This window comes from Phragmites australis, chromosome 1, assembly GCF_958298935.1.
Source record: "Phragmites australis chromosome 1, lpPhrAust1.1, whole genome shotgun sequence".
Lineage (NCBI taxonomy): Eukaryota > Viridiplantae > Streptophyta > Magnoliopsida > Poales > Poaceae > Phragmites > Phragmites australis.
The window spans coordinates 8,294,994-8,312,106 of record NC_084921.1 but is presented as its reverse complement, the minus strand read 5'-3'; the positions used below and the strand labels follow the sequence as shown (position 1 = coordinate 8,312,106).

The window sequence follows — 17,113 nt, the reverse complement described above, 5'->3', positions numbered from 1 at the left end:
TATAGCTATTTTTTATTTTATCGGGTCGGCTGTGCCGACGGGCCGCCCATGTGCTGTTGGGCCACCCGTGCCTGTCGTGCTCGTCGGGCCGACCGTGCCGCCTGGCCGTAATCGTGCCCGGGTCGACCCGGCACGGCACGGTGACCGACGGGCCGTGCCGTGGACCGAGGGGGAGGCACGCGGGCCGGCACGGCATAGCCTGTTATAGTAGCCGGGCCGTTCGGGCGTGCCGTGCGGGGCCCGTGCTGGGCCGCCCGAGTGGCCCATTTGGCCATCTCTGCACCAGACAACCCAAAGCCCTAACCCCTACACTAACCTATTGTAGGAGCTCGACTGAGATCTTCTCAAATTTTAGTCACATGATGACCAAACATTTTAGGAAAAAATATAAATGAAAGTCATGCTTCCTAAATTTCAGATGTTTGAAATTTAGGAGCATGATCAGGTGACGGGTTAGTGGTGGATTCCCAACAGGTTGTCGGTGGTGGATTCCCGACGGGCGACAGGTCTAGAGGAAGGTCGGCAACGGCAAGCTAGCCTGACGAAGGAGGCAGAGCGACGAGGCGACGGGGACGCCGTTGATTGCGGGAGGCAGAGGACGGCTGGTGGGCAGTGCTGGGGCGAGCAGAGATGGGTTAGTGCGGCGCCACTAGCAGATCTAGTGGCACGAGCGCTGTCGAAACCGGGTGGAGGAGGGCGGGAGGCGGGAGCGATAATCCAACGACAGAAGGCATCAACATGGTGAGGCGGGTGGCGGTTGAAGACGGCAGGAGGTTGAGATGCACAAAGGTCATTGGATCATGATCTGACGGCTTAAATTCATCCTCTGACTTTTTTTTAAGAGGCACATGAGAAGCATTTGCCAATGAAAGTGTGCATCCCGTGCGTGACGATACAGAGCTCCAACTAAATTAATGTACTACATACAAACATGGTAACAGTATATATACTAAGTAGAAGTAGCACTGTACATGCACGGCTGCATGTAACGGCTAGCTAGCTCGGCACACAGGTGGGCAGCTACTGCGCGAGGTTGTTGAGCACCTGGAGCAACACCTCCCTGAAGCGGCTGACGTCGACGGTGATGTCCTGGCCGTCCATGAGCGTCTGCCTAATGAACATGAAGCCCTTCTTGTGCAGCGCCGTTGGGTTGGTAAAGATCTCGTGATCTCTGGGGTACTTGTCTTTGAGCGTGCTCTCGCCGACGGCGACCTCGTACTGGATGTACCTGAGCCCCATCGCTTCCGCGGGCTCGCCGTAGTCCGCCCGCGCCATCCACTGCAGGCCGCCCCACGGCACGATCTGCACCATCGTCGCGCCCGGCGGCAGGAACATCGTGTTGGTCAGCCCCGCGCCATGCACGCCCACCAGCGCGTCGCACGAGTTGATCAGCCGCCCAACCTGCGCGATGTCGTTGGCGACGTCCGACTCGTTGACGATGGCCTCGAAGCCCACCTCCTCGGCCGCGCGGACCACGGCGTCGAGGTTCAGGAGTATCCGGGTGCGGCGGCGAGAGATGATCAGCAGGCGGGGCTTGCGGCCCGTGCCGTCGCCGAGGCGCGTGGGCGCGTCCCGGGGCAGAGACAGCGCGCGCCGGAGGAACCGCGTGAAGTCCAGCGTCGAGAGCCCGTCCAGGCTGCGCTCACGCTCGATGATGAGCTCCCGGTGCGCGCGGAGGCTCACCACGGCGTGGCCGAAGCAGTGCACCTCCCCGCTGGCGCCGGCCTTGGAGAGGTCGAGCGGCGCGTGGCGCGACAGCTCGCGGAGGAGCTTGTCGTACTTGACGAGCCACCAGGAGTCCACGTTGGCCATGACGAGCTGCACGTCGCTGCGGTAGCGCTGCACGGTGTTGTACAGCGGGACGATGACGTCGGAGAAGTCGTGGAAGATGTTGCCCGTGTACCCCCCGATCGAGAACACGACTGCCGGCGCGGTGTGCGTCCTCGTGCACCGTGGCGCCGCCGCCGCGTCGGCCGTCGCCCGCACCGTGATCTCGGTAACGCGGCCCATGCACGTCTCGTCGCCCTTCCGAGGGTACGGCCGGACCCTGTGCGTCATCTGGCCGCTCGCGCCGCCCGCTGGGTTGACGACGACGAACGCCGACGCGTTGGCGTCCATGCGGATGTCGCCGGCGAAGTCGCAGACGTCGGAGCGGAAGTCCGCAAAGTCGCACAACGGCGGCCGCGTCTTCTGGTCCCCGGGGCCTGCATGCGTCGTGATGTCACGTTTGTTAGTTCGTTGGCTCCACAGTTTTGCACTGCTCGACAAGTCGATGATTAAATTAGTTGACATGGACTGGTTCGGCATTGTTGCTTTCGCCGTTTCCTTGCACGTACGTGTTGATTCCTTGCTCTCCTCTTGCTGTTGCCGCGGCCGAGCTGGCTGCTCCTGGAGCTTGATCTGACCGCCAACTTGGTGCTTCTCCTCTGCACAAGATACAAATCAAAACAAAAACATCAGTACATCACATTACATCGCACATAGTGTTACTGTCCGTTGGATTTGGAATTCGCCGTGCACGACATGGTGGCTTTATCAGTTAGGCTCAGGGAGCCTTCACTCACCTGGCTGGTCGAGCCGAGTCGACGTCGTTTCGACGGCTGGTTGCGCGGCCGTGGTCCGCACGGCATCGTCTTCGGCCGCCTTCTCGACACCTGCTGGGTTCCACAAGCTAGTCAAGTTCGCGCCCTCGCACTTGTGGAACAGGCCTCGTCCCCGCATGAGTAACGTACCTGGTGCGGCGTGCTCGTCGGAGCTTGACGTAGAGGCAGCGGCATTGCTGCCACGCTCTGCCTCGTTTGGCTCTGCTTCTCCCTCGACGTCGCTCCTCTCCTCCACGATCACCGTGTCTCTAACCCCTGAAGAAGAAAAACCAAGACAACAATTCATCACCAATATTCTTGCAAGGACTAGTTTGCGTTTGGGTTGGCACCATTCGCAACGTACATTCTGTGACTGCCTTGTCGTTGTTCTGCTCGACGCTCTGCCGCAGGTGGCCGTGGCTCTCCCCCTGTCCCTGCTGCGCCGGCAGGATGTCCACATGGAAATCCCGACCTGATCAAAAAGCGCACGTTGAGCCGGCGAGTCTAAGGAAAGGACAATCAACGGCGAGTAAATCAAGCAAGCTAGCGTTGCATCGTGGGACGACGCACGTACCGAAGCCGGCGGACGAGCGCAGCGTCTTGACGGCCGGCCTGCGCGCGTCCTCCAACGACGCCCTGGGGCTCACTGCATACACATGTTCAGAGTTGAGAGCAAGCAACGGGCTTGCGAAGCACGCCGAATGTACGTACCGTGATTGGACTGGCTGATGACGAAGGCGGTGGCGTCGGGGCGGGAGGAGAGGAGGAAGACGAGGCAGAAGAGGAAGCAGCCGACGACGATGGACAGCAGCCTGAACCGCTGCGACTCCAGCCGCAGCGCCGGCGGCAGCCTGCCGCCCCTCCCGGCCTTGTCGCCTACTCCGCCCTTCATGGCCGGCCTGCGCGCGCACGCAAAACAAACCGCACGTCTAGTTTATTTGTTCCCCTAAAGCTCAGAGCTTAATCTTCCTCCGACAGCGTGACGATGCAGAAGACGGGGGCGACTAGATAGCCAGCGGCGAATCGTGATTCTCTGACTTTAGAGAGATTGGAGTTCACGATGACTTCAAAAATATCCACGCCTCACGGATTACCGCTCGCCTCTGACTTCGCAAGAGAGGATCCGGATCCGCCAGTGAAGTCCTCCGATCCAACAACTTGCTCTGCCAGTAGCCTAGCCCCTAGCTACGAATAAAAATTAAATGCAGGCTGAGCTGAGCAGAGCTGCTTATATTCTCTAGGCCTGTGCGCGGCCGTGCTTTGTGCCGCGCGCGGTGCGTGCACGAGGCGCCGTTTGGTGACGACGCATCCAACTCGAATGTTGCCAGCCTAGTCGAACCTTTCTTTTCTTTTCTTTCGCTCGCGTCGTGTTGATTGGACCGATGGCCATGGACCAGGCGCTGCCTGCCTTAGTGTGAGTGCGTGCCTCGAGGTTGATGCGTGAGCATGACACAAACATATTCTTCTTTCTTCTTCTCTTCTCCTCCTCTCTCTAGCCCACACATAGTGCTAGATATTTTTCAATAAAAAGAGTTTTTATTAACTCTCATCATTACATTAAGATTATATAATTGTATAAGAATACACTTTTAGTCTTTGCGTAACTGAGACGCACACAAACTAAAGCACTAAAAATAAAATATTATAAACAAAAAGTGTAAACAAAACCTTATACAGAATAATATAGTGGGTTTAAAATCTGCTGTCTAAAACCCCAACCATGCCGAGTAAATAGAGCCTGAATCACCCTATCCAAACACGTACATGCTGTTGTAGTCAATTCTCCAGCTTCCGACTACTGAAACGCAGACCAAGTACAGAAACAATCTGTACATGTATATATAACATGTATATGATTAAATGTTTCTTTTTATGAAAATAATTTCATTTCTACCTAACATAACGACCAACCCATGCATCTTTTTCTCGAGGCCAACTTTTTTTTTTTTTGTTGTTGAAAAAATCCATGTGATTCTCTTGCAGTTTGCACTGTACTGTGGTGGATGGCATGTTGGCTTTCTCTCTCAAGAGTCCCTTCGTGACTTTGATACCAAGATCATGAGTTTCTTCCTCATCTCTCCTTTCTCCACGTTACCTCGTCAAGCCAAATATACTGTCAACGAGGGGTGCATAGATAGTAAGATAGATGCAGAAATCAATGTGCACCGCATGAGACGGTTGATCAATTGATGGGGTCAAATACTTGCAAATCACTCTGCCTAGTACTAATTGCGTCGTCTGTCCCGATCGATTCTGAGTGTCAACTAGTAGTATCATCCACCAAACCCATATTGAATGAACGATAGTGCCAAATGGGGTAAATATATTCATAAATAAAGCTCTTGGGAATATTCAATCTGACAACCGAACAAGAAGACCATTACTCTTACGATTAGTTGGCAGATACCATATGATCTTAATTATTTTCTTTTTTTAGAACCGGACCCTTCACAGAGGCTATTTGATGGGAAATGTGCGGCGCCTGGGGTTTGAGCCCGACGGGCTCAGCTTATCTTGCTACTGTACTCTATGTCAGTCCGCATCTTAATTATTTTCTTAAAGGAACTATTAATGCTGTACTAATTATTTGTTGAAAAAAATAATGCAATACTATACGTATGGTGACGGACTCTTGTGCCACTAGTAGCTGGGTGCTTGACAACTTCACTGAAACAAGGTTTAACTATCTACTGACAAAAGACTTTCAGAAAAAGAAGGACAAACCACAAAAAAAAAACTATCTAAGCACACGAAGCGGACTTTTTTTTGACAGAATAGAGAGATGTACTGCCCAGGATAGAGGTTATTACAATCCTCACAGATCAATTTTGGTATAAAGTCTGGATAGTGACTCAAACACATAACCGAGTGAACAATTACATTTTTCAATATGAATCTCACTATTACATTTTTTCAATATGAATCTCCTGGAGCGAAGCAGGAAGGAATACCTGGAGCGATCTTCAGTAGTTGAATCGACCATATGAATCGCCGACAAATAGTCTGTCTCCACAGTAACCAGAAGATGAGACCATTGCAAAGCCAACCATGCATAGTCCCTCTAGCATGGCCCTGAATCAGTTTCAAGAGCATCTGAGCAGTGAAACAGAAATCTCCAAGAACGGCAAATAACGCTTCCAAATGACGTTCTAGATATCATGCCAATTCCTGCATCGCCCGTTGCCGACACGAAGGAACCATCAGCATTAAGTTTAACCCATCCAGGAGTCGGAGCAAAATCCATTTAGGAACAGGTAGAGATGATGGTGCCAAAGAGGATTTTGTTGTGTCAGAGAGGAGCCAATGTTGTCCAACCAACTGTTTAGCTTCCACAATCTCTAAATCTGACTGTTTTCGAACCATGAATAGTGAGCTCAGGTAGCTCTCAATGAACTAACTGAACAGAAGCTTGTATCGGAGCAGGGCTTTGCCGTGTACAATATCATTTCTCACATGCCAAATGCGCCATAGGATCATGACTTCATGAGTATTTGCATTCTCTCCGGTACCGACAGTGTCAAGTATAGGATCAGCAACCAGTCTGTGCCGATAAGAAGCGTCCAAATCTCAAAAGAAAAGAACAACTCTAAACACAAGATTCCAAAGTGTCAAAATGATGGTATGGCTTAACAGAAAGTCCAAGTGATATAACATCCTGACATGCACGTTTCAGACTCGGTGGCAACGTCTGATTGCTCCCCAACACGTTCCTCTATCGAGCCACAAGCCACAGAACGAACGGGAAATTGCAACGAAACACGAATGCATACGCTGTGTGCTGTGTTCCATTAAGATACTCATTTTATTCCTGAGAAAATCCGGTGTTTACAGAACATACACGGAAAAATACAGAATAGACGTGGAGTATATGTGTGTATATATATGTTTGGCCGATAAATGTTAAGCTCTTCTTTTTACCTAGATTAATTTTTTTCTCGAACACGCATAAGAGCTATGTATTATTATATTTAGAAAAAGAGCCGTCTGATTATATTACCGCACCAACAGTCAAATTAGGTTTTTGTTATATACGAGCTACATACAAAGCGAACGACACCGAACAGAACGCTCGCGCTAATAGTGAACGCAACTCCTTCACTCCCCCTATAGACGAGCCTCCTCAAAAATATCTCACAGAAGTATTGTCACCCCAGGACACGGTCAAAGATGCAACAGTTACAGAGCTTCTAAATGGACTAAGCCACTGGATAACCAACAAAATGAATCCCTTAAGAATATCCTTGGAAGCTCGGCGCTACGGGTTCCGCCACCAATCATGGAAGACACACTCAAGCCCATATGATGCTAAATTATGCAAGTCGACATATTGGAGCACCTTGAACTACACCTCTCTGACAAAAACACACACCGTGAATAGGTGTTGCACCTTTTCATCTGTCTGGTCACAGAGCAGACAATATGAAAGATGTTATAGACCGCGACGAGCAAGATGATTCGACGAGCAAGACAATGTTGCAGACCTAGATTAATTCTGAAGGGTTTTATTCTGTTTTTCTGTAAAATTTCCGTGTTTTAATATGGACAAACAAGGGGACAGATTCCGTGCATCACGACGCCTAGACACACGCCTCGCCTTGCCATGAATTATGAATGTGGTCCTTACCCGAGGACAGTGATATTCTTTCTTGTCCAGGGAAGATCAGATAGTGACGCAGCACTAACCACTAGTATTGTATCAGTTAATTATTAGTAAAATCGATTGTGCCACTGCTTATTTAATGTAGGAATACATGTTTATTAATTGTGCATATTGAAAAAAGACATGATATTTTATACATATTTAAGTCTTAGATAATAATACTAGGTCATGTGTTGTCTTTATTAAGAGTCTATTTGGCAGCTCTAGCTTTGAGATCCTTAGATTTGGAGTTTTGTATGATAATATAAAATAGTTTAAACTTTTATTTTTAGTTTAAAATAAAAATTAGATGACTCAACTAAATATCCTCAATCCACCCATAGCTCCAGATCTAAGATCTTGAAGCTAGATTTGACCAGCTCTAAGAAATTTTGGATCTAGAGCTGTAATGGGATCTAATCTCATGAGAAGATAATTACAATAAGGGTGTGTTTAGATCTACTGCTACGAATCTCAGCGAGTTCTCTCATATTATAGATCCTAAAACTCTTGTCAGATGAATTTGATCATTATTTAAATCTATTATAGATCTTAATAGATTGTCTCTGCTTTCTATCTAACCTCTGCCTCCTTTCTTCTTCCTCCTTCTCTCCTTCACCTCTTAGACTCCGTCCCTCCTTATATGGTCGGGTTAGGGAGGTGTACCATACTCGGAGTCTTAAACGTAAACTTCCTGAATTGTATTATCTGGAGAATTCATTCCTAATCTGATGATAGTTTCTAGGTAGAACATGAACTGCCTAAAATATCTTTATATGTCTTATTTATCTCATGGTGATTATTAAACCTACAACAAAAGGTAACAAATATATGTATGATGGTACACTCGTATTTTTAGTAAATTTTTAATTATCAAATCATCATTAGTATTACCATCATATTACATAAGCCATGTATCCGTATATTTTAACATGCAAGATCCAAATCATCCTGAGAACTGAGGGATATCACTCAATTGGTAGAACCTTCGGTTAAAAGGTATTTCACCCGAGCTTGAACATAGGTGCTCACAAGTTGTATGAGTATCTCTTTAAAGGGTTCAATACTCTCCTGTCAAGACAAAGCTGAGGGATGCCTTGTCTCCGTAATCGAGTTTTTTTTAACATCCAAATCATCCTTATTTGACCTCTATGATTAAGGTCGTTGCGGTGGAACTTATTCACTCGAATTTAAGTCTAAAACTCAACACGAGTGCTTGCTTACATATATATATATATATATATATATATATATATATATATATATATATATATATATATATATATATATATAAATGTCACTGACGTCTTACCCTCTGTTAGTACGGAGACAGGATGTTATATTTCCTTTTATCAAAAAATTTTGGCCTCTCCGCTCGCTCCATTTCTGATTATTTTATTTAGTGGTCGGGGAATGCAGAAAGGTCTATCTATGTGCTAGACATGTATGTAGCACCACTATTGCCCTGTTGGAAAATTTCCCCCAAAATTAAATGTTTCTTGGGAAATTCATATTGCACAGTACTACGTACCAGCTTTTGTTTGTTTTTACTTTAGACTCCATCAATCGATAATTGCTTTGAGTAAATTCTCTTCGTTTCTTTTTTCAAGCCAATTGATTCGACTCAACTTGGTTGCATGCATTACTATAATTATTCGTTCCCTTTTTTTGTAGCACACACACTACAAATTAATGCTACTGCCGACTGTGTCGAACCGTGTTCATAGCATGAACTCAATAACATCTTTGTCACTGGTCGTTTGGTGGCATAGCTAGATCAGCTGGGGCGGCTTAACAATTAACAACTTTTTTTGAACGATTAATAATGAACAACTTGACCGATCGCCGAAGAAAATCCAAATATACCAGAATTTGGAATGTTCTTGTTGTTGGAGGAACTCGTTGATCGCTTGCTAAGCTAGTGCTACGGTATATTCCATTGTGCATGTTTTTTTATTGCATAATAACGTGCGTGCATGATCACAATGTTTGTATTGCTATCTGCTGTATGATTACAAACAAACCCGTCGACCTCACCTGGACATACACATCTTCTATATACATCCATTAATTCACATATGATCTCTTCATGTATTCACCCAGTGAGCGGGTCAAGGCTGGACCACTAGACTGCTATGGGACTCATCTCCTTCTTTCTCCTCTAGTCACCCTCCTCTTTTTTCCCCCTCCATCATACCTCTCCTTCCTCTCCATCCCCTAGTTCTTTTTGCACTTTTCTCTCTCTTTCTGGTTCTTTTTTCTTTACCATTTTTTATTAAGTAAATTTTGCAAACTACATATTTAAGCTGCATATCATAGAACTACAAATTTAGCATCGATTGTATCACAAAGACACAAACTATTGATAGTATGTTTTCTGTTCCTCAACTGCAGTGAGAGGGAGCAAAGTGGCCCCATTCATGCCCTTGCAAAGTGGGCAATGACTGTCAGCAAATTGGGAATGAATGGAAAAGAAAAAAAAGAATAGGAAAAAAAGTGATGACATGGCGGCCATGGTCCACGTCAAGCCAATGTCGAGAGGCCACGTATATGGCAGTGGACCGATCGGTAGAGTGAGACCAGTCAGCCCAGGTTCGGCCCACTGTAGACTGGGCGCGGTCCAATAAGCCAGGTATTTTCTAAACCTTATACTTGATTCATTGTGGGAAATTTTGCAAATTAAAATCAAAAGACTTGATTCAAAAAATTTAAATACGAACTTCAACCTTTTAAAAAGAAATGTTCAATAATTTGTCATAACATGTTCAACATTTGCTTGAGATTTGTTGAAGTAGTGTATTTGAAGAAATACACGTTCGAGATGTTGAATTTTTCAAAAAGTAAATTATATCTATATTATATCTTATTTTGTTGCATTATTTACGTGCAAAGACCATGAGTTTCTTCCGGTTTTCAAATTGGACCTCCAGTTTGAGAGGGAAAAAGCATTTAAGGTTTGTAAAATGCCTAAATTCCATCCCACCAACCCACTCAATCATCCCCCGCCGGCCAATCCCTGCTCGTCATGTCACTGATCGGCATGATGCACGGGTCGATGAATAAAAAAAACCGATTGCCAAGGCCGTGGCTAGTTGACTACTCATTGGCCATGCACATGACGTGAAGCATGCCCATGGCAACTCATGGGCCCACTTCAGCTCCTCATGGGGCAAAGTTTCGAGAGTGTTTTGAATTCAGATAACTCTCCATGAATGTAATGTAAGCATGCACCTCCGGAGTGTCGGAGTCTTTAGGCTTTGTGCGATGGGCATCCCCGTCGCAGATTAGCAATTCCGACTGTGAGATGGTCTAGAGGCTCAGATACGCATGATGCTGATGCTTTTATACGGCCAAGGACACTGAGAATGTTGAGGTTGAGGTTTATAGTTAACGTGACTCTACCATGAAGCTATTACTTGGTCTATAGGATTGCGATTATCTTAGAGTTCTTATCTCTTTTCCTCAGATCTGGACGTGTTGGAAACTAATTCGGACGTCTATTTTGACACTTTGTAGTATCCTCTTTAGAGTTGTCATTTTTTTTCTCCGATCTGGACTTACGTCGGAAGCTAATTCGGATGCCTTTTTGGCACTTTGTAATTTTCTCTCTACAGTTGTCATTTCCGTTGGAAAATAAGTGAATTATTCACCTTTCCTTATCAGCCCTAGCCGCTACCAGTTTCCGCACTACGTGTCCCTAGAAAGATCAATCTCCATGATCTCTGCCGGAGACGGCGCCGCTCGTGTTGATTGGCCACCTTAGAGAGTCTTTTACCGATTTGTTGATCAAGTTTTTCTCTCTTACCGGTCGTTGATCGACGTTTCTCTTTGCTTCTTCCGATAAAAATCGGTTTGCATCGCCCGTCGCCCGTCGATCTTCGCGCGCCTCTACTTTGACCCCGGCATGGCAACACCGGCTCCTCCACCCATGTGCGGCACAACCAAATGCTCTTCGTTGACTTCACATCGATCTCCGCGCCTTAATCCATCCGCCCTCCGTCCACGCGTCTGGACACGCCTCCCGTGCGGCGTGCGGCATGTCCAACCATGTGGCACGTCCACCTCATGTGTGCGCCCAGCTACCTCCTCCGACCACGTCGCGCTTGTCTCCCGCACGTCCTGGACCATGTCGCCTGTCTCTCGAGCGTCCTCGACCAAAGCTCGTCCTGCGTTGACACGTTGCGCCTCGTGTTGACAAGTCGCACCTCATCGACTCGTCGCGCGGCTGTCCATGCCTCCATCAACCTGGTCCTCACTCGGCACCGCTGAACCGGACATGCACCCGCCTGCCCATTCTCCCGTTGGTCTCCACGGGTTATGCACAAGCTACCTCATCTCTATGCATCTTGCCGATCCCCGTCTCCACGGGTCCTACTGGTTCACCACGTCGACCACCTCCGACCATGTTAGACCACTGGTCTGACAACGTTGGTCCCCGTCTCCACCTGTGCGGCATGAATGGGAGCACAGTGCCTAGCTTGTCCAAACGGCGCTCCACGCCAGTACATCTTCGCCTCCACCAACCGGGATGCCTCCACTACGACCGCCTCACACGTCCTCAATCTGATCAGCTGATCACACGCAGCTCCTCCTGGCTGATTGGCAATGACTCCCATCCTCCTCAAGTACGCACGTACCCTCTTCCCGAGAACTGGGGCTGCCGCTGTGTCACCTTCGGGCTGCAGTGCTGCCGCCCATGGTCTGAGCCTCCACAGCTCCGCCGGGCCCTCCCAGGCGTGGTTCGGTCGAACGGAGCATCCTGCCGTCGCCCTTCATCACTGTTCTCGTGATCCATGACACTTCGGCTCATCGACACCGCCTCTCTCAATGCATCATCGCCTTAGTCATCGACGCACTAGTCTTCATCACGTCATTCGGGTGTTCCTCATCGACTTCTTCGAGCATCGCCACCATGCTCTCTCGGACATAGGCGTCGCCACTCCAGGCCGCTGGTTCCACCTCCCTCTATCACATTCGTCCAGCTCAACCTTGTTGCCAATGTAGCAGTCTCCTCCTCGACTACTTCGTCTACTCCGGGACTAGAGGGCTGCATCGACACTCTCCTCCTCGCCGCTCTGTACACCGTGACCGTTGAGGCAGGCTTTTCTATTGGTCCCTTAGACACTGGTGCATGGTTGGGCTTCCTAGTTCTCTATTGTGACTTGCTTGCTCATATTTAGGATATTTGTGCTTCTGAATGTGCTAATCTCTATCTGATGTTTAACCTGCTCGATTCATCAGTTGGCACAGAAGAATTTCTTGGTCTCAATTACATTGGACCAGTACCAGCTGAGAATACAAGTTAGAAAATAGGAGCAGGTTTCGCTCGTATGTATGATCAAACTCGCCTATCTTTACAATCTATGGAACACTCGAAACCTTTTAGAATTTCAGTAGTCTTGTTTTGTTAGTGGCGGGCAAACAGTTGGTTGTGGTGGAGTCTTTACTCGCCTTTTATTTTAGTAGCACTATATATGCCTATGTATATGTATGCGTACCTGTATATATGCCTCCGAATTTTGGCTATCCATGGTACTTTCATCAAGAAATGTAATTATGGCTTGTGCTCTTTGGATGTCAAAAAACTTTTTCTGTTCCTCTTGCTCAATTGCTTGTCTCTACGTTTTGACGTTCATTGCATTTGTTGCAATTTATTCTGCTTGCTTATTATGCACTGTTTTAGTTGGTCTAACTGGTCTTGAAATTGGTTAGATGGTCTAGGAGTTGGTCTAAACCCGTTAGGAACCGTTTAGATCGGTTTAGATTAGGTTCTACACCAGTCTAGAATAGACCAGCTAGATTGGTTTAGACCGGTGTAGACCGGTTTAGGTCAGGTCCTTGACCAGTTAGATTAGTTTCTAGACCAGTTAGACTAATTTCTACACTAGTTCTGACATATTTCTAGATTAATTTTGACCAGCCAAGACTTATTCTAAAACCACTTCACTAGCTTTTCGAGTAGCTCACAGACTACCATGACACTTCGTCCACAAATAATATATCACAAATCATCACTTATAGCATATTGATTTAGACTAGTCTAGACCGGTTTAGAACAAGTCCTAAACCAGTTAGACCCATTTTAAGACCAATTAGACGAGTTTCGATCAACCTAGACTAGTTTCTAGATCAGTTCCAACCAGCTAAGACATGTTTCAAGGTCAGTTCACTAGCTTCCCAAGTAGCTCCTAAACTATCCTAACATTTCGCTCACAAATACTATATCACAGATCATCGCTCATAGCAACATCTAGTCAACTAATGATGCATTTTTATCATATAATATAAATAGAGTATTATAGATAAACTCACTTTTTACCATATAACTTAGGGCTTGAAATAATTTTAGAAATTAGTTCATCACATAACAAGAATATAAGTGTGTTTTCCTAGATTTTTTAGAATTTTATTTGATGCCCTAACAGTTGTTAGAAGTTATAAAAGTAATATTTTTTGAAAGAATTTAGTTTAAATTTTACGTAGACTTTTTGAGTGAATCCCATTAAAATTGCATGTATATAAATTATAAAACACGTACAAAAGTTTTAATATTTTTAGAGAAACAGAAGATCACTAATTTTTGAAGAAACAAAAGACTATTATACCCATAACCAGCACAACAAATAGTGAATTTGCTTAATCTACTCTTTCATATCATCGCTAAAATGTATACTCCTACCATCTAAGACAAGACACAACTATAGTACCATACGAATCAGTAACAAGACAAACCTATCGATCTAAAAAACGAAAAAAATATACACTCATATTTATCATATATTTTACGATCCACACTATAATCAGCCTAAATTAAAATTTAGCGGTATAACACTGACTGGTATATTAACATCCTAAACTTTGCTTTTTACCAGTTTTATTCTCTGCCAGTGGCGTGCAAGACGCGCCGGTCTCCACTAGTAGGATATGATAAGCAGCTCAGATATCCTCTCCTCTGACTTTCATTTATTGCTAGGCTAGGGAAGATATTACTATAACGAGACAGAAATAGCTAGTTCTTCGATCGGATGCCATTAAGCTCTGCTCTGACTTTCATTGTATCAATCGGTAGTACTTCTTTTGCATCGTACATAGCACTGGACGAAGCTAGCTTATGCTCGGAGCTTCTTAAGACAAGAAACTAATAGGTTGTGGTTGGTTTTCTGTATGAACCCTAAAAATAGATTGGGGAAAATTATATTAAAGAGAGTTATATTTATTGGAAAGAAGAGTATTTAATTAGCTGTATATATCTGGATAGATTGATATGAGTTTCTGTTTAGTTGATCGAATTTAAGATCGCATGAGCGGATGCGAGGGTTAAAGTTATGATCAGTTATTCGTATGAAGATTTTATGATACTAATAAATGGGCCTAACAGTATGAACGAAAACAGGAGCCTGCATCTATCAGATCATATTGTTATCCTAATCAGATCGTAGACGTACATTTGCATCTACCAGACTAGACTAAAATAATACATGCGAGCAATCAAACACACTTATATCTTAAAATATACGCATCCACCGGGCTAGTCGGACCCTAGAAGGCGGCAGCAACAAGCAGGGGAGGAGCAGGTTGTCGCAGTTGTTGGAGTCGTAATAGCGTTTCATGCTGTTGTACGTTGTTGTCGGCTTCCTCTTCTTCCTCGTCTTCCTCGTCTTCCTCCTCTCCTCCCGCCACTATGGCGCCGTCTTGTTCTAACACCCATAAGTGCTACTACTTCCCCCTCGGCCTCGACTTGTGCGGTCGTGCATGCACATTGATATTCTACGAATCTGTGTGCCTCATTTCTGAATTCTGAACGTGCATTGCTCTCCTGATGTCATGCAGTGAACCTGAACGCCTCTTGCGCACGCCGACCGCCAAGACCCTGCGCTCATCCGTCGGCTCAGGTATGTACATCGTCATCGTACAACACTTGATTAATTCACTGTTGTGGAACATGATGAATGGAGCAGTAATCTTTTGATTAGGGCAAAACTATGAAACCATTGATGGAACTGTTGCTGCGCTCCCTCGAGCACCCCTAAGGCGACAACACCCAAACACCAATTTTTTCCTTAAAAAATCCACAGATCCCGCCTCTCCCTTCCAAATCCTCTCCATCCTCCCCATTCATTGCGCAGATCTGCTCCTCCCCAGTGCAAGGAACCCCTCTTTTCTCTCTTTCCCTCCACTCTTAGCTAAATGAAGCCTTTCTCGCTGAGGTTGGTGTTCCCTCCGCCTCTTCCGTTTCAAATCGACCGAACAACCTTTAGATCCAAGCAAAAGTCCCTCTGGCAAGCAGATCCACTGCCCAAAACATAGGCTGCCAGGGCCGAAGCGTTGGTGAGCAGAATCCACAGCCAAAATCTAGAGAGTAGATCCACCGCAGTTACACAGAGGTAGTGAAAGGACCGAGTCCCCACCCTGGCACCTCCAGCCACGGCTTTCAAGTGAGTTCTGCATCCCCGACAAGCCCTCCTCCAAGATCTGATGGACTCGCTCCCAAAAGCTACAATGATGGGGATAGAGGTATACCTGTAGGTCAAGTCCCTCCTTCTCAAGAGGTTTTTACTCCTTAGGTACAGAGGATACGAGGAAGCCTGATGCTCTAAGGAAATCCAGCCTATGTGGCGCATTTGCTCTGTCCTCGAGCCCAACAGAAACACCTTCCAGGTCAGATGTCTTCACTCCGCCGTGGGGAAAGTATTCTACAGCTGTTCGAATAACTCGCCTTCATTGCAGTGACAATGGGGATATGGCTGCTTGCTTTCAAGATCAGAACAGGCAAAAGCTGGTTGGTGCGGCAAGCCATGCTGACCATCAGAGTTACTTCCATGGATCCTTGCTTCCACCTCAACGCCTTCACAGTGACGTGCTCCATTACTCGCGTCACTGCAGAAAGGAGCCACATGCAAGGTCTTCTCATGCTACGTCCATTGAAGAAGGGTGATGGGCTCGAGAGAGTGCTTTTGCTTCAGAGGAATGGAGCACGGTGAAAGCAAGATTTAGGTGGCGAAAGGAAAGTGCACATTCAAAGCCCTTACCTGCCTGTAGCTCTGCTGTAACTCCAAAGTCTCGCCTGCAATCGACCTCCTACTTAAGAAGAGTGCAAGGGAAGTGTTTCAATTGCCTTGCAACCGATCACAAGCTTGCTTCCTGTCGTGATCCAACGAGATGCTAGCGATGCAATCATTTTGGGCACCACTCTAGTGACTGTAGGTAGCAAACTCCCAAGCCTTTCCACAGGCCACAACAACCTGCTCAAAGCTGCCAGCCTACACCTCCATCCCTCAGCGCCACACCCACCCCTCTAAGCACATTTTACCGACCCGATGTCCCTCACCCCTTCCCAGTGATGGCCAGCTTCCCTGGTGACCCGGTGGCCAGGCTGCTGGAAGATTTTGCGGTGATTTCAGCCACGGGAAACATTGAGAGGTGGAAGGACATGCTTCTGGATAGAGCCACAGTCTACTGGCTAGCCGGAAGCTGACCGAAGACGAACCCCCACATCATGTCCGATGCCCTGATGACAGAATTTGGCGTTGCTGTTCATGAGTGTCAGCACGTGAAGCACCACCCCGAGGACTTCATGATCATCTTCAATAGCAGACACGCCAGGGACGCGATTGTCAATGCTCACTGGCTTCCTTACAGCGGTCGGGATTTTTGCTTTGCGGTGTGGAGTGAGCGCAGGTACACGGAGTCCACCTGTTGGGAGTTCCATGTGCATTTGCGCATTGAAGGTCTCTTGGCTCACACGTGGTTTGAAGAGGTGGCGGCTCTAGTCATCGGGAGTAGATGCAGTCTTCACTATGTCGAGGAGCAGTCAAGGAGGAGAGAGCGCACTAGGACCTATGATCTATGGGCTTGGTACAACAACTCTAGCCTCATCCAAAAGGTTGTTTGG

The 17,113-nt window shown here is 46.8% G+C and overlaps 1 protein-coding gene across 1 annotated transcript; it reads right to left on the bottom strand.

Moving 5' to 3' along the window:
• Positions 1-887: 887 nt before the first annotated feature.
• Positions 888-3,900, bottom strand: LOC133905237 (alpha-1,3-arabinosyltransferase XAT3-like). Its single transcript, XM_062347004.1, has 7 exons — positions 3,294-3,900; positions 3,157-3,228; positions 2,947-3,054; positions 2,733-2,858; positions 2,565-2,654; positions 2,337-2,426; positions 888-2,204 (listed from the first exon to the last, which is right to left on the bottom strand). Exons 1-7 carry the CDS (start codon positions 3,472-3,474, stop codon positions 1,021-1,023), a joined length of 1,851 nt encoding a protein of 616 aa, XP_062202988.1. The 5' UTR covers positions 3,475-3,900; the 3' UTR covers positions 888-1,020.
• Between the last annotated feature and the right edge of the window lie 13,213 nt (positions 3,901-17,113).